The 14,820-nt window shown below is 44.5% G+C and overlaps 1 protein-coding gene across 3 annotated transcripts in view; it reads right to left on the bottom strand.

The window, feature by feature from the left end:
* Positions 1 to 840: 840 nt before the first annotated feature.
* Positions 841 to 14,820, bottom strand: part of Cdc42se2 (CDC42 small effector 2) — a 68,336-nt gene continuing 54,356 nt past the window's right edge. For all 3 annotated transcript variants that reach the window (XM_021177584.3, XM_021177583.3, XM_021177585.3), the window contains 3 exons: positions 5,876 to 5,977; positions 3,619 to 3,734; positions 841 to 3,077 (listed from right to left, as the gene is read on the bottom strand). In XM_021177584.3, coding sequence (XP_021033243.1) covers positions 3,636 to 3,734; positions 5,876 to 5,977 — 201 coding nt within the window. In that variant the 3' untranslated portion in view covers positions 841 to 3,077; positions 3,619 to 3,635. The remainder of the gene's footprint in view (positions 3,078 to 3,618; positions 3,735 to 5,875; positions 5,978 to 14,820) is intronic.

The following is a 14,820-nucleotide window of genomic DNA, read 5'->3' as shown; positions in this document are numbered from 1 at the left end:
CCGTTCTGACAGTTTGGAGCTTTGGAGACAGCTGCTGGAGATGTGTCTAGGCCAAGGTGGCAGAGGTGCCTGTGGTCAAGCCTGGCCACTGAGCTCCATCCTGAGTCCAGGTAACAGTTATCCTCTAGACACATGTTCTAGTCAGCAATAAGCAACTAATTGTCACTCAGAAGCTGAGGCAGGAGGATTTGTTGGCCTAGTAGTTTGGTGAGGCCGATCTGGTCTACACATCAAGACCCTAAAGGAGGAAGGGCGAGGGAAGGAAGGATTACAATTACAGATTTTCAACTCTCTTTTGGAACAGTCTTTTTTCTAAGACAGGGTTTCTCTGTGTAGCCCTGGCTGTCCTGGAACTCACTCTGTAATACAGGCTGGCCTCAAACCCAGAGATCCCCCTGCCTTTGAGTGCCTGGATTAAAGGTGTGTGCCACTACACCGGCTGCATACCAGGCTATAACTGAGTCTTCAAGGTTGCCATGACACACGAACACACAATCCTGCTATGACCTCTCAGACTGTAGGTAGCCTGTACCACTCTGCCCAGCTTACATTTTAAAAAAACGTTTTTTTGTTTTGTTTTTTCGAGACAGGGTTTCTCTGTGTAGCCCTGGCTGCCCTGGAACTCTGTAGACCAGGCTGGCCTCGAACTCAGAAACCCACCTGCCTCTGCCTCCTAAGTGCTGGGATCAAAAGCGTGAGCCACCACTGCCCGGCTTAAAAAAACTTTTAAACAAAAGAGTGACAAGTTGTCTGCACCCATGAGCTGTCAGTGGAGAATGCTAGAAGATTCTCTATATAAGGTAAGTGAAATTTTATTAGAAGAAAAATCCAAACAAAGACTAAAAGAAAACATTTATTGAATCAAAATCAATACTTTCCTTTTTTTAATATCTACAAGCCAACAGTGAGCTCACTTTATTCAAGAATGAACACAATGTACAAAAAAAGTATGCTTAGATTATAAAAATACGTCCATCTTGTCTTCTGGTGCTGAGCACAAGTCACTGAGCAGATCAGGCCACTGCTCTACCCTAACAGCTCCATTTAATGACCACAGGGAAGCTAATTGACAAACTCTCCAGGCCCACTGGAGAAGCTGTGCCCAGCACACTGCTGCAATCTTCGGTTTCTCTTGCTTACTAGTTGTTACCATGTATTTCAGAGAAGTATTAACTATATAATAAATTCTGGGTACAAAATCCTATTAGCTCCAATTTAAAAATGAGATGTGTGACTGGGGGAACAAAGGAGTTCCCAAGGTTTACAATCCCATGTGGGGAGGTGGGAAGTATGTCTCCCTGCACCTTTGCCGGCATCCTTAGGCCTCCATAAACACCATGTACCAGGTTACTCTGTACATTCTCTTGACCTTACTGGAGCCCTCCAGGGCACCAGGCGGTGCACTGCGTACAGTGTCTCACTGTGCTGAGAGGTCAGAGGCTGCCAGGACCATCAGGGGCTTCAGGAGCCTTTGGCTTATTAATGACTGGCCTTGGAGCAGCAAACAGTGATGGGGGAGGGGACAATGGCTCCCTGTGCTGTCCCATCTATCAGTGCCAATGATGCCAAGAAATCCCTGTCTGTTATACAGAAAGAGTCTGCACACAGCAGTGCCCTGGCAGGAACCTCACCCTGGCTAAGCAGAATGACAGACTCTAGAGTGCAGTGTCCATACGGTGAGTGAAAGACAACAGTGAGAAAATGGTTCTCCTCGACAGAGAAATTCTCTGTGTTCAGGATTGACACCTAAGAACGGTAAGAATTGCAAAATCAAAGAATCAGGTCATCCAGTGTTCCACCCTACTGGTAAGTTATGTTCAGAAGAAATGTAGGAGAAATGCTTTCGGCTTTGCCTGCGTCAGCCTTCAGTGGCTCTTCAGTCAGCATTCTCAGTTCAGGGACAGGCAAAGGCAGAAAAGATCACAGCTTCTCTAGACAAGGACCTACATGCCTTCAGCACTCTAATCTCAGTTAAGACCCATATTCTGCACAAATGCTAATCAATCAATCAATCAATCAAAGGCAGTTAGATAGTAAGCAAAGTGGACCACAGGATCCAGCTACCTATACTCAGCAGGGAAGAGGAACAGAATGGGACCTGAGCAAAGGCCTCTTACTAACCAGTGTCACTGTGAATCAGCCAGGCAGCAGGTGGCTGTTGGAAGCTGCCACAGCCTCCACAGTAAGTGGAACACTGGAAGGCCAAGGACTCTGCAAGTCACAGCTGGTAGCAGAGGCCAGAATTTCAACACACAGCTAGTGGAAACAATTTGACACCAAATGACTAAATAGAAAACAGCAATGGGTACACAAAGAAGAGCTAACAGGACGAAGATGCTGAGAAACTGAATGGGCTTCACAATACTCAGATACAGACTGTATCTGCTCACAATCACAGGTCCTTACTCTCAAATAAATACACTGAACATTTACAGCCAAGCAACTGCCTCTGAACGCAGGCTTTCCTGTCACTGCTCTAGTCGACCAGAACCCACTTGAAATATCTGTAAAGAGCCTCCTCTGAGCATCCTCAGGCCACAGCAGCTCAGGATGGATGTCTGGCGTCCCATGGGGTCCCCTCTGAGCAGGACCATGGAGTGTGCAGACGCGCTCCGCTCAAGTTTCCAACAGATGAAAAGGACTATTGTGCTTGTGGGTCTCATACCTTCAAAATATACATAAATGGTGGCAGTAATTACAGGTCTTTGTTTACCAGTTAAATCATAAGGCAGAGGGGCTGGAGGTGCAATGAAAAGGTTTAAAATGGAAAAATTACAATACAGTGCTAGCAGTCACAGAAAAGACCATGCTAAGATCCGATCCATGTCAATTAAACATTGAAAATTCAGCTACGATCCAAAGAACTCTGTCAGAGTCCCAGGCATGCATGCCGCTGGCGGCAAGGCAGGTCGGCCTGACGCTGCCTTCCTTGGAGCAGGAACGTCTTTGCTGGAGATCACGGGGGTGAACAGATTGCCGCCACACTTCTTTTTTATAATTAAAATAAAAGAAATCCAATCACAAGACAAAAATATTATAGAACTGTGGACAGAGAAAATACAGGAATTCACGATGACCTACAAAACCAAAAAGAATTCAAATTATTATTTCTTAGGGTTTTTTGTTTTATTATATAAACAGGGTCTCTTTACACAGTCCTTTATGTCCTGGAACTCACTATGTAGACCAGGCTGGCCTTGAACTCACAGAGATCTGTTTGCCTCTGCCTCCCAAATGCTGGGACTAAAGGCGTGCACTGCCACATCCAGCCAAAAAAAATCAAATTACTTTTACACTCTTAGGTAAATCCTTCCTTTTAACTAGTCATCTTATTTTTCATTTGAAAAGCTTATAAATTTGAAAAGCTTTATAAATTACCTCACTACTCTGTACACAGTACTGTCCCACTTGGTAAGAGGGCAAAGCAACAATTTGTCACCAGAATCACAGGCCAAAGCCTCCCTAAACTGTCTCTTAGGAGGAGACAGTCTGATATTTAAATCTAAAATCAAGAATATGCCAAGAGCACTAAGAAAGATAATTTGTCTAACTTTTTAACCACAAGACTAAGACTTGGCTAACCAAGAGGCCACCCCACCCCAGCTCTGAGGTACTCACAGGTGAAGGGACCAGGGCTATCCTGCCTTGGTGTCCACGAGCTGCATCTGCACGTTGGCAGGCATTCCACCTCCATAGCCTCCCTTGGACTGCATTTGGTTCTGAATGGAGCTGACCTAAACCAAACGAACAGAACAGATGCACAGCAGGAACCAGAGACTGTGACAGAGCGATTTCCCCTCCATCTTGAGGACATAATGCCCAGTGACAGCCAGACAGTTTAGATGCCTGGGCCACATTTGTGAGTCTGTTTACTGAGGACCACTGAGCATTTACTGGGACACATTTCATTCATTGTTAAACACCTTAATTTTTCCTGGTTACAGTGCAAATGGTGAGGTCATTACTGAAAGCTCTGTTTTAGTTTGGTTTTTCCCCCAAGCAAGGCCTCATGTAGCCTGAGATGGCCTTGAACACTACAACTGAACCTGAACTCACAACTGATGGCTGTAAGAATGTACAGCTCGTCTTTAAGCCCTGGGGCATGATCACATCCACAACACTTTGTGATGCAGTGTGACCTCAGCTCAGATATCATCAGTCTTTATCAGCCTATACCCAACACACACAGTCTCTGCAGACTTTCCAGGACCACCTGGTCAAGACTTTTGGATTCATAAAGCCACACAAGTCACAAGTCTAAGAAAGAGATGTGTGCCTCAATAAACAAACAAACAAACAAAATCAATCCTGCAGTGTTAAACTGAAGAGTCAGGAAGTGACTGATCGGTGTGAGCAAGCACATGGCTGCGGTGTACAGGGTTTGAAAACTACTAAAGGCTCACAGAGCTCTTGCTGGCAAGAAGCGGGCATTAAAAAGTAAGCTTGCAGGCGTGGCCATCTACACTTGGAAACACCACCAACCAGTGGCACCCAACCAATCAAAAATCAGTCCGTGAAGTAGCACTAGGGGGACGAGCCCAGTGTTCAGAGGTGGTGAGTGATCCAGTGCAGGCCAGGCGGGCACCTTCACACACGATCCTGTTCCCAATGACAGTTGCTCCAGTCTCAGGACAGAGATGGGTGGGGACACCTCCTTGGACAAATAGCATTTCTATTCATGGTTTTGTCTTGTCATCACTGTTCTTACACAGGAAAACACACTTTCTCTCACAGTCATGTTTATGCAAATGGGAACTATCAGCAGTAATTCCCCAAACCTCCCGGACTGATCTCACTGTCAGCAAGAACTCAGCCCTGAGGGAGGAACGCTGGAGCATGCTCATCCAATGAAATCGCTACCCGAGAGGACATATTGGTTCTGCAGAATGATGTTGGTCCCAGAGAAGACTTCAGTGGTCTGCAGGGCAAAGCCTGATGCTGTCAGCGCAGGAGCCTCCCTCCGCCTCAGCTACAGTAGGCAGCAGACCTCATGAAGCTTACTAATGGTAAGATGCAGGCACAAATTTTAAAGAAAATCTTGAACTGTGCACAAACAATACTGGAAATGTGTTAAATCTTAAATCAGGTGGCTAGGTAATGTCCCAGCATATACCAGCCTGAGGCAGCAGTTCAAGTTCCAAACCAGCTCAGCCTCCATCTTTAGACTAAATCTGGCCTCTGCACACATGTGACCCATGCACATAAATAAAAACTAAACCTTAAAGTACATGAAAAGCAGTTCACAACAGGAGGGTAAGTATTAATATTTATTTATGTATTTATTTATGCATTTATTTATTTTGAGGCAGGGTCTCTAGCCTTGGCTGTATTAGAATTCTCTATGTAGACCAGCCTGGCCTCGAACTCAAGAGATCTTCCTCCTGTCTCAACCTTCTGAGTGCTGGAATTAAAAGCACACACCACCATGCCTGACATAAATATTAAATTAAAAACTGACCTTTAAGACCCCATGGTGGTAGCACAAGAATCAATCATTAACACATTCCAAATTCTAGCGTGAAAGAAAGAAAAAGTTTACGAGTGTGGCTGTTCCTGTATGAAGTGGACTGCCCTTTACATCACATCTTCCCATGAACATTAAGTCATCTGTATTGTATATAGCAGTACATTTAATAGAGTTTCAGTAATGTACAAATAACTGATAGACAATATTGCTCAGGGAGTGTGTATGCAGACACAATATTTCTTTCCAAATATTTTTAACCCATGACTGGCACAATCTAGTTGCAGAACTCACTTGACATGTACCCACACAACAAGTCTAAGAAATCATTTTGAAGGTATGAGTCTGTCATACAGGTCCCACTGGGCCTTGTCTCACAGTCCCATGTGCGTGTCCCACGATCAAACTTACTGAGTTCATCCCACTAAATAGATCTCCGGATCCTACGTGAGCTGTGTGCACAAAGTTGGTTGGCTCTCCGATCATACTTCGGTCAATCCGTCGTCGCCTCTTCTAAAATATGAGAAATAATGTGTTGAGAAAATGGCCTTATCCTCCCACACTGGTCTGAAACCCCAATTCTCATGCTTTTCATTTCTCTTTGAAACAATGAAACATCAAAACTCTAGAGGATGAGCAGTCAAGACTGCTCAGCCATGAGAAAGCCTACCGTGTACACCCCAAACCCAGCTTCCACCCATGGAATCCTGAAGGTTGCCCTTTGACGGCCCCCTCCGCCCATGATGCTGTAAAGTGTGCAGCCACACAACCGGAGTTTTACCTGAAGGGGCATCTGGAAGTTTTTAGCATAAAACAATAAGTAATAAGCTAGCTGGCCACACACGCCTGTATCCCCCCCCCCCCCCCCCCGCCAGGCTGGGACAAAAAGGACCTTGGGTTTGAAGCCAGCCAGACTACATTATGGATTCCTTTTCAAGAAACAAAACTAAGGAAACGATACTTAAAAAAACAAACAAACAAACAAAAAAAAAGGCAATCTCATGTAGCCCAGGCGGGCCTTGAACTTCTGACCATCCTGCTGTTTCCCAAATGTTAGAACAGAAGCACTCACTGCCATGTCTGAAGAACTAGTTAATCTGACTAAAACATTATACATAAAAACACTGAACTTTATGTAATGCCAGTGATACATATTTTTATGTCAAAAATAACTTAAAAATAAGACAAATGTAAAATTACCCCATCATTAGCCAAGAATATGTGGGATTTGACCTCAATGCTCTTGATTTTAAGCACAACTTTCTAGCTCTTGATAACAAGTTGATTATATTCTGATGTCATTTACTTGGGTTGTCTCCAACTGCCCTCTCCACATTGGAATGAATCTGTCATTCAGCTGGCCTGGGGGAGGGGTGGGGCTTAGCACTGGTCTGTTCACTACACTGACTGATGCTCTGTCTAAACCCAACAAGGCTGGGGCTTGCTTCCTAAGTTTTGACAAACATGTTTTAGTTTTGTGATAGGGTTGCATCAATACAGCTCAGGCTCACCTAGAACTCACCGTCCTGCCTCAGCTCCTGAGTGCTGAGATTACAGGTGTGGTCACCATGCTTGGCTACAGCGCTAGCCAGTTTCCCAGTGAGTAGCCAAGCAGGCACGCTGGCTTCCCACCAGCACACCCACCTCCTGCCTCATGACTGCCCCTGCCCTGCTCATCTGAGGTTTGCACAGATCCTTCAGACACAAGAGCAGCCACCAGTGTAGCTGGGTCACTGTCCTCACAGCAGGCTTCCCTGTGACAGCACACAGCTCCCAAGTTTGCAGGGAACTATGAACTGTAGGAACAGAACCTCAGGACACAACACCCAGGTCCATAAAACTGCAATGTTGCTGCTATTCTAGTAAGTGCTAAATCTGACAGTGCTCAGAGCAGTTTGTCAGAACATGGCTCTCTATAAACAGAGAAGTGGAGAGTCCGCATGTACAAGCCACAAGCCAACTTACCATCTTTTTATTTTTTATTGTTGCCAAATAAAACCCCAGAACAGCTGAATTCTCTTCTTTAGAAATACTTGATTGCCCTGGTTCAGCAATGGCATGTGCCTTCCGTGAGCTGGGTGGGTTTATTCCTGCTAACTCTGCATGGTAACACAGTGCCTCTTAACCATGTGTTCCTAGAGCTTCTGCACATGTGGTTTTGCTCGCTCTGTGTGTGTGTGTGTGTGTGTGTGTGTGTGTGTGAGAGAGAGAGAGAGAGAGAGAGAGAGAGAGAGAGAGAGAGAGAGAAAATACCCCCACATAAAACAAACCTTCAAACTTAAAGTGCACCTCTGCACAGCAAGTGCTCAAGGCCACCTGACCTACAAGCTGCAATTCCAGAGCAGAGTTTCTTTAGTAGCAGCAGCAACAAGAGTAATAATAATTATCACTATTATTGGGAGGCCTGCACCCACATACGTCTGTCAGCATTTTCCTGAAGCTCATTTAAATGGATCCTACAGCGTGTGCTTTCCTTCACTCGGTGCAGTTATTCTGAGGGTGGTAACTGTTGCTACCTATACCAGGAGTCACTCCTTGTTAATCACAGAACTCTAAGACAGGTTAAACTATAGCAAACCAAAATCAATCTGAATTCCTTGCGATCATCTCTTCTCAGTCAGCTGAGTTTCCCTAAGGGACATAAACACACTTTGATAGCATGTAGAGCACATGTGGGCAAGGCTCACAAGGTGACAAGACCTTCTGTGTCAATTCCAAATCTCTAGATACTGATGCTCCAACTATGATGTAGTGATGCAGAAATTCCATAGAAAGAAACGTTTGCCAAACCACCTCTCCTCTAGCACAACTGTTCACATTTGTGCCTCTGCTCCCTGACCTTATACAGAATGAAAAGCATTTGAAGCATGGCTGGGAGTATTTGCATGGCCGGCAGCTAATGAAGAGTCCTGTAAGAGTGAAGTGTTCCAGGAAACACAGTGACTCTACCCAAGTCCACACAGCAGGGCTGTGAGCGCCCTCTCAAGCTTCCTGTTTTGCTTTGCCGAGGCCCAACTGTGGAATTCCCCTGGCTGCTGACAACTGCATCTGTGTTTGTCTTGAAATTTTAATGCCATGTTCTTGAAAAAGTATGCTGTTCAAAAAAAAAAAAAAATCCACCTTATGCTTGAAAAATACTGTGTGCTTAGTGGTTGGTGGCTGATTGGGGGCAGTGGAATCATGCCAAGTACCCATGGCTGGCATGGAATTTGCAATCCCCCTGCCTCAGCCTCCTCGGTACACCTGCCTTTGTTTAGACATTTATACTTAGCCCTGGGTGCCGTGGGCTCCACCCTCCCTCAGATCTCTAGAGCTGTAGAGCAGTGAAAATCTTCCCAACTGTCAGGATGTCCCTGATCACTTTAATTGGATGCTTTCTGACTAACAGTGAACATGGCAGACTTTCCTCTCCTAAGTACTGAAAACATCCAATCTGTCCTTTCTCCTGTGAAGAAGAGAGCTATGGAGTCTTGTCATAAATATTTTATTTAGTTAACTATGCAAACTAGTTAGTAACTATATAAACCAGGCTGGCTTTGAACCTGGGCCCCTTCCTACTCCTATCTTACCTACTAGAAGCAGTAGTTCTTCTACTTTGTGTTACTTTGTGTTCTTACTTTGTGTTAACATTACACATTGTGAATGCATGTATGTACAAATGTGTGCACACAGGTACGCAGAGGACAGAGGATGAGAGCCCTTGCAACTGAGGTCTCGGGTCATTGTGAACCACCTAGCTTGGGTACTAGGAACTGAAATCAGATAGTCCTGTGGAAGAATGGCCAGTAAGTACTCTTCGTCAAATCAATGTGTTGTTAATTCTGGGTAATTAATCTCTAACGTGTCCTTAGTTACAGAAAATGTGTGCATTTCATTCTTAACTTTTATATCAGACTGTTACTGGTTTAAAAGGAGCGAAATGCAAGTTTCTGAGGTACTTGTATATCAGTCATGTGAGAGACAGAACCCGACCACAATAACCTCAAGCAAAGGCCTGAGCCTCCATTCTTGCAGGTTCATAAAACCCAAGGGGGAAAAAAATAAGCCCATGCTATTGGTGTCAGAGAAGTAACTTCACTTTGGCCCTTTAAGAATTCATGACCAAGAAAGGCATTGACTTTCAGACTACCACACAACAGGACCTGAAACTGCACACTGTATTTTCTAAATAAACAACAATCTCCCAGATGAGGTCAGATGACTTACAACAATAGGGTCTTTTAGGCAATGTTTTAGAACTCATAAAAGCTGCCAGTTAATGGGAACTTTTCATACGGCCTGCAGACAGGACTGGGTAATCCAGTGTGAGGCCCTGGGTAGGTACAGGAAAATAAAGCTAGAACTTTTTAAAAGTTATTTGAAACAGCAGTTGTTTTTCTTCTTATTTCATCAAAAGGCGTTTCTGACTTTCTTTCCAGGGTTTTTGTTTGTGGCAATAAGCAGTACGGTGAAGGAGCGTACAGCTGTAATAGCAGTGTTTGCTTGGGAAATGAAGCAGGAAGGTTCCAGGATAGTCTAAGCTCCACCCTTCCCCAAAGGTAACCCTGTTTCTGAGCTGGGCACTCAAGTCTACAGCATAAAACACATCTATCTGGGACTAAAAAGTCTCTGAGACATGGGAGGAAAACACAATAAATATTACTTTCATTTTTCATTATTCTTAAAGATTTTAGTCCTTCAAATACTTGGTATACAGGGTGCTATGAGGCTCTAAGGTGTGTTGTTTCTACAAAAGTTATTAAAAACAATAAACAGAAAATATTGAGTTATATTAATACTTAACCTAAATCTAACAATGAAAGATGCACAGCAGAGCTTCATAGGATATATTCCTCCTACTGACATGTGCCTTTCAAAATGCCAGAATGCCCAAGTGTGCTGGTCTGGATAAGAATGGCACCAACAGACTCACGTGTGAACACTTAGTCATCAGGGTGTGGCAGTACTGGAGAAGGATTAGGAAGTGTGATCTTATTAGGTCTTGTTGGAGGAAGTGTGCCATGGGGGAGCCACTGAGATTCTGAGATTTCGAAAGCCCATGCTAAACCCAGTTCTCCTGTCCCCTCACCCCTCATCTTTCTCTGATTTTTTCTTTGCCTACAGATCAGGATGTGGCCCTCAGCTACTGCTCCACTGCCATGCTCCCTGCCATGACGAGAATGGATTAAGTCTGAGAGGGTAAGCCAACCCCAGTTAAACGCTGTTCTTTATAAAAGTTTCCTAGGTCCCGCTGTCTCTTCACAGCGACACATCAGACACTGACCTCATGCTGCAAATGCCCATGGGCCAAAGAATGAGGAATGAAATTGGGGAATTTTATTTCAAGAAACTTTTAATTTGTGTATCACCCTGACTCATAACCTCATAGTCAAATGAACCCAGCATTATGCACATTAAACTCAGACAGCACAAGAATAAAATCCAGCATAAGATGCTAATTTTGACTCAGTAAGAGCCCGAGTCAGAGGAGAAAGTAGAGAACAAGGAAGGAATAGGACACAAATACAAGCCCCACCCCACCCCAGAGCTTTTCAGTTAGAAATGTCAGTCAGCTGACGGAGAGCTTGCCTAGCATGCACAGAGCCCAGGGTTGGATCCCCAAGTACCACATAAAACCAGGGTTGGGGGCCTGGCAAACACATGAGTGGATGGTCACAGTCAGGGCCCCCAATGGAGGAGCTAGAGAAAGCACCCAAGGAGCTAAAGGGATCTGCAACCCTATAGGTGGAACAACATTATGAACTAACCATTACTCCCCAGAGCTCGTGACTCTAGCTGCATATGTGTCAGAAGATGGCCTAGTCGGCCATCACTGGGAAGAGAGGTCTATCGGTCTTGCAAACTTTATATGCCTCAGTATGGGGGAACACCAGGGCCAAGAAGTGGGAGTGGGTGGGTAGGGGAGCAGGGTCGGGGGAGGGGCCTGGGGGACTTTTGGGATAGCATTTGAAATGTAAATGAAGAAAATACCTAATTAAAAACTAAATAAAAACAAAACAAACAAAAAACAAACAAACCAGGGTTGGTGGTACACAGCTGTAACCCTAACACTGGGGAAGGTGACAGTGGGATCAGAAGAAGTCATAGGAAGTCTGAGGCTAGCCAGGGGTACACAAGACTCTGTAGGTAGATGATAGAGAGATAGATAGACAGATATTCAGACAGATTAGATGAGAGAGACAGAGAGCACAAGCACAAACTTGCTCACAACTAGTCTGCACATTTATCCAATTTCATGAATCTCTAAACTCAACACAGATCTAACTGAAATCTCAGTAAGTCTTTCAGAAAACCTGACAAACTTTGAAATTTGTATGGAAGATTCCACTAACACTGGCCAAAACATAAAATAAAAGCTAAAGGACAGATCTGCCTTTCCAGACACCATGACAATATAGAACAGAAAAATAGAGACCATGATATCAGCATAATGCTGAGCTCAGGAAAGGCAGCATGAAGAAGCTCGGAGTGTGGCTCACACATGATGTGTGGACACTCGTTTTAGTAGCTAAGCTAGAAAGACACTTACGTAGCATGTTACAACCCACTCTCATAGATCTCTTACCAGGGACAAAGGACTACTGGGGCAATGAGTGGTGGGGCAAAAGCCACCACATAGAAAAGTACGCACAGTTAGCTTCTTCCTTCCAAAGCCAACTCCAAGCCCAGCATGGTGGTGCACACCTGAAACCTCTACACCCAAAAGGCTGCGACAAGAGAAACGTGTGAGTTCAAGTTCAGCCTGGGCCACACAAGTAAGACTTTTGTCTCAAAAAACAAACAAAACAACACACATTAATTCACTACAGGCTTTTATTATACATGGCAACTGATTCTACTTTTACAAGAAAATCTAGGTAAGTGTCTTTATAACTCAAGAGTAAGAAAACGTTTTTAAACAAGACACTCAACATAAAAACCTGTGCCTATAACCCTACAGTTGGGGAGGCAAAGACAGGAGGCTGTTTGGTGCTCGTTAGTCAGCCGATATTGCTGAGTCAGAGAGCTAAGGTCAGTGAGGAAGAGAAGGCCGGCACTGTCGTTAGTCTCTGGCTTTCCTGAGCGTGTACACAGACCTGCATGGATCCTATGTGCACACACAACCAATAGTTTGCATTCAGATATTACGAATATGCCCATGACTATGAAATACAGAAAATCACACTGATCAATAAACATCAAGAGATGCTAAGCTCTGTGCTGCATATGCAGCTCAGCGGGCAGAGCACTTGCCTAGCATGCACAAATGAAACCCGAGACTAAGTGTGCCTGTGACCCATAATCCAAGCATTTGGAAGGTGGAGGAAAGATCAAAAACACAAGATGGATGATGGGCCTGATGATGCACACCTTTAATCCCAGCACTCCAGAGGCAGTAGGATCTCTGTGAGTTCCAGGACAGCCAGGACTCTGTAGAGAGACCTTGTCTCAAAAAACAAACAGCACAGGGTCATCTGTGGCTATATGGTAACTTTGAGGCTAGCCTGGGATACATGAGACCCCACTTCAAAACATAAAAGAGGTTAGCAAGATAGCTCAATAGGTAAAGACACTTGCTGCCAAACCTAAGGATTGTGTTCTGGGATCCACATGCTAGAGGAAGAGATCTGTTTCCCACAGTTGTCCCCTGACCTCCACCTGCATGTTATCACATTTCTCCCTAAATAATGTCATAATATTTTTAAAAATTAAGAAAGAAAAAAAGGGAGGGTAAAAGGTGTGTGTGTGGGGTGGGGGGAGGCTGTGATGGTTTGTATATGCTCAGCCCAGGAGGTGGCACTATTAGGTGTGGCCCTGTTGGAGTAGGTGTGTCACTGTGGGTGTGGGTTTAAAGACCCTCATCCTAGCTGCCTGGAAGCCAGTATTCTGCTAGCAGCCTTCAGATGAAGATGTAAAACTCTCAGCTCCTCCTACACCATGCCTGCCTGGATGCTGCCCTGTTCCCACTTTGATGGTAATGGACTGAACCTCTGAACCTGTAAGCAAGCCCCAATTAAATGTTGTCCTTTATAAGACTTGCCTTGCCTTGGTCATGGTGTCTGTTCACAGCAGTAAAACCCTAAGTAAGTCAGGGGCTTAACCTCATTAACAGTCATTAGGAACAAAAAGGAGAAAACAGAAAAATCAGAGAATTTCACTTTACCCATTAGACTGTTAAAAACTAAGGTAAAAACATCATAAATGAAGATTCTGTGACAGCCAAAGCAGCCAACACTGCTACAGGAACCATGGGTACCAGAGTCAGTTGTCACTCTATGAGACTGACTTTTCATGACCCACAGCTCAAATTCCCAATTTACAAGGGAGCAGACAGGACAAGAGCCAGGTCCAACCAAGGGGCAAGTGTAAGAAACCCTGTCCCCAAACAAGACATCCATCCCCGCTGGTCTTCCTGGCACTGATGAGCATCGCTGCGATGATGATTCTGGCATAAAATGTGAATTCTACAGATTCACAAATCAAAGAGAATTTGATTTTGCTTTAAATACTAATGTGCTTGCTTGTTTTTCAGCTGTAACCTCGAGGTGCATATAAATTACAACTGCAAGGTAGCTAAGCTGTAAGAATACAGGAGAGAGGATGATGGAGGGAGGGAGGGAGGGAGGGAGGAAGGGAGGGAGGGAGGGAGGGAGGAGGGGGTGGAGAAAGGGAGGAAGGGAGAGGGGGAAGAAGGAGAGGTCCCAATCTAAATTGAATCAAGATCAATTTAAGAAAAGTACTAAAAGATGAGATAGTAGCTTTTATTTATAAGCAAATAAATATTCAGAAAACAGAAGCCAGGGTGTGTGTAAGTTCCAGGTGAGCCACATAGCATCGCAGGCTAGCACGGGCCACACTGAGGGGTTATCTGTGAGTCTCTGACTCACTTCCTCATCTTGAACCCAATCTGTACCTAGCTCTCCAATAGTTCCTAACTGGTTAGGAATACACATACACAGCAGGGCTGGATCATCAAAGCCTTCCTAATTCTTAAGGAACCTCTAAATGAAGACAATGTCATACTCTGTACTTACAATTATACTAGTTGTACAAGAAATACAACATACAGGAAACACATGCATTAGTGAGCTCTTTGTTTCTATCACAAAATACCCAGGTAAGAGGCTTAAAAAGAGGAAATGTCTATTCTGGCTCAGCCTTGGAGGCTTTGGGGCATGGTTGGCTGCCCCATCGTATCTAGAGAATATGTCACATGGGAGCACAAAGCACAGAAGCTGTGCACTCAAGAGGAACGCACTCCGACGGCATCGTACAGACCACTGAATCCGTCCCCAGTGAACAGTGTCTTGAGACAACTATAATTATGATTTTGTGTGAGATTAAATGAATTAAGAACAGGCACTTCTGTTTTCAGA

The sequence above is a fragment of the Mus caroli genome, unplaced genomic scaffold, assembly GCF_978045245.1.
Source record: "Mus caroli unplaced genomic scaffold, Mus_caroli_1 scaffold_13, whole genome shotgun sequence".
In the NCBI taxonomy this organism is placed as follows: Eukaryota; Metazoa; Chordata; class Mammalia; order Rodentia; family Muridae; genus Mus; species Mus caroli.
This window is presented reverse-complemented; position numbering and strand designations above follow the sequence as displayed.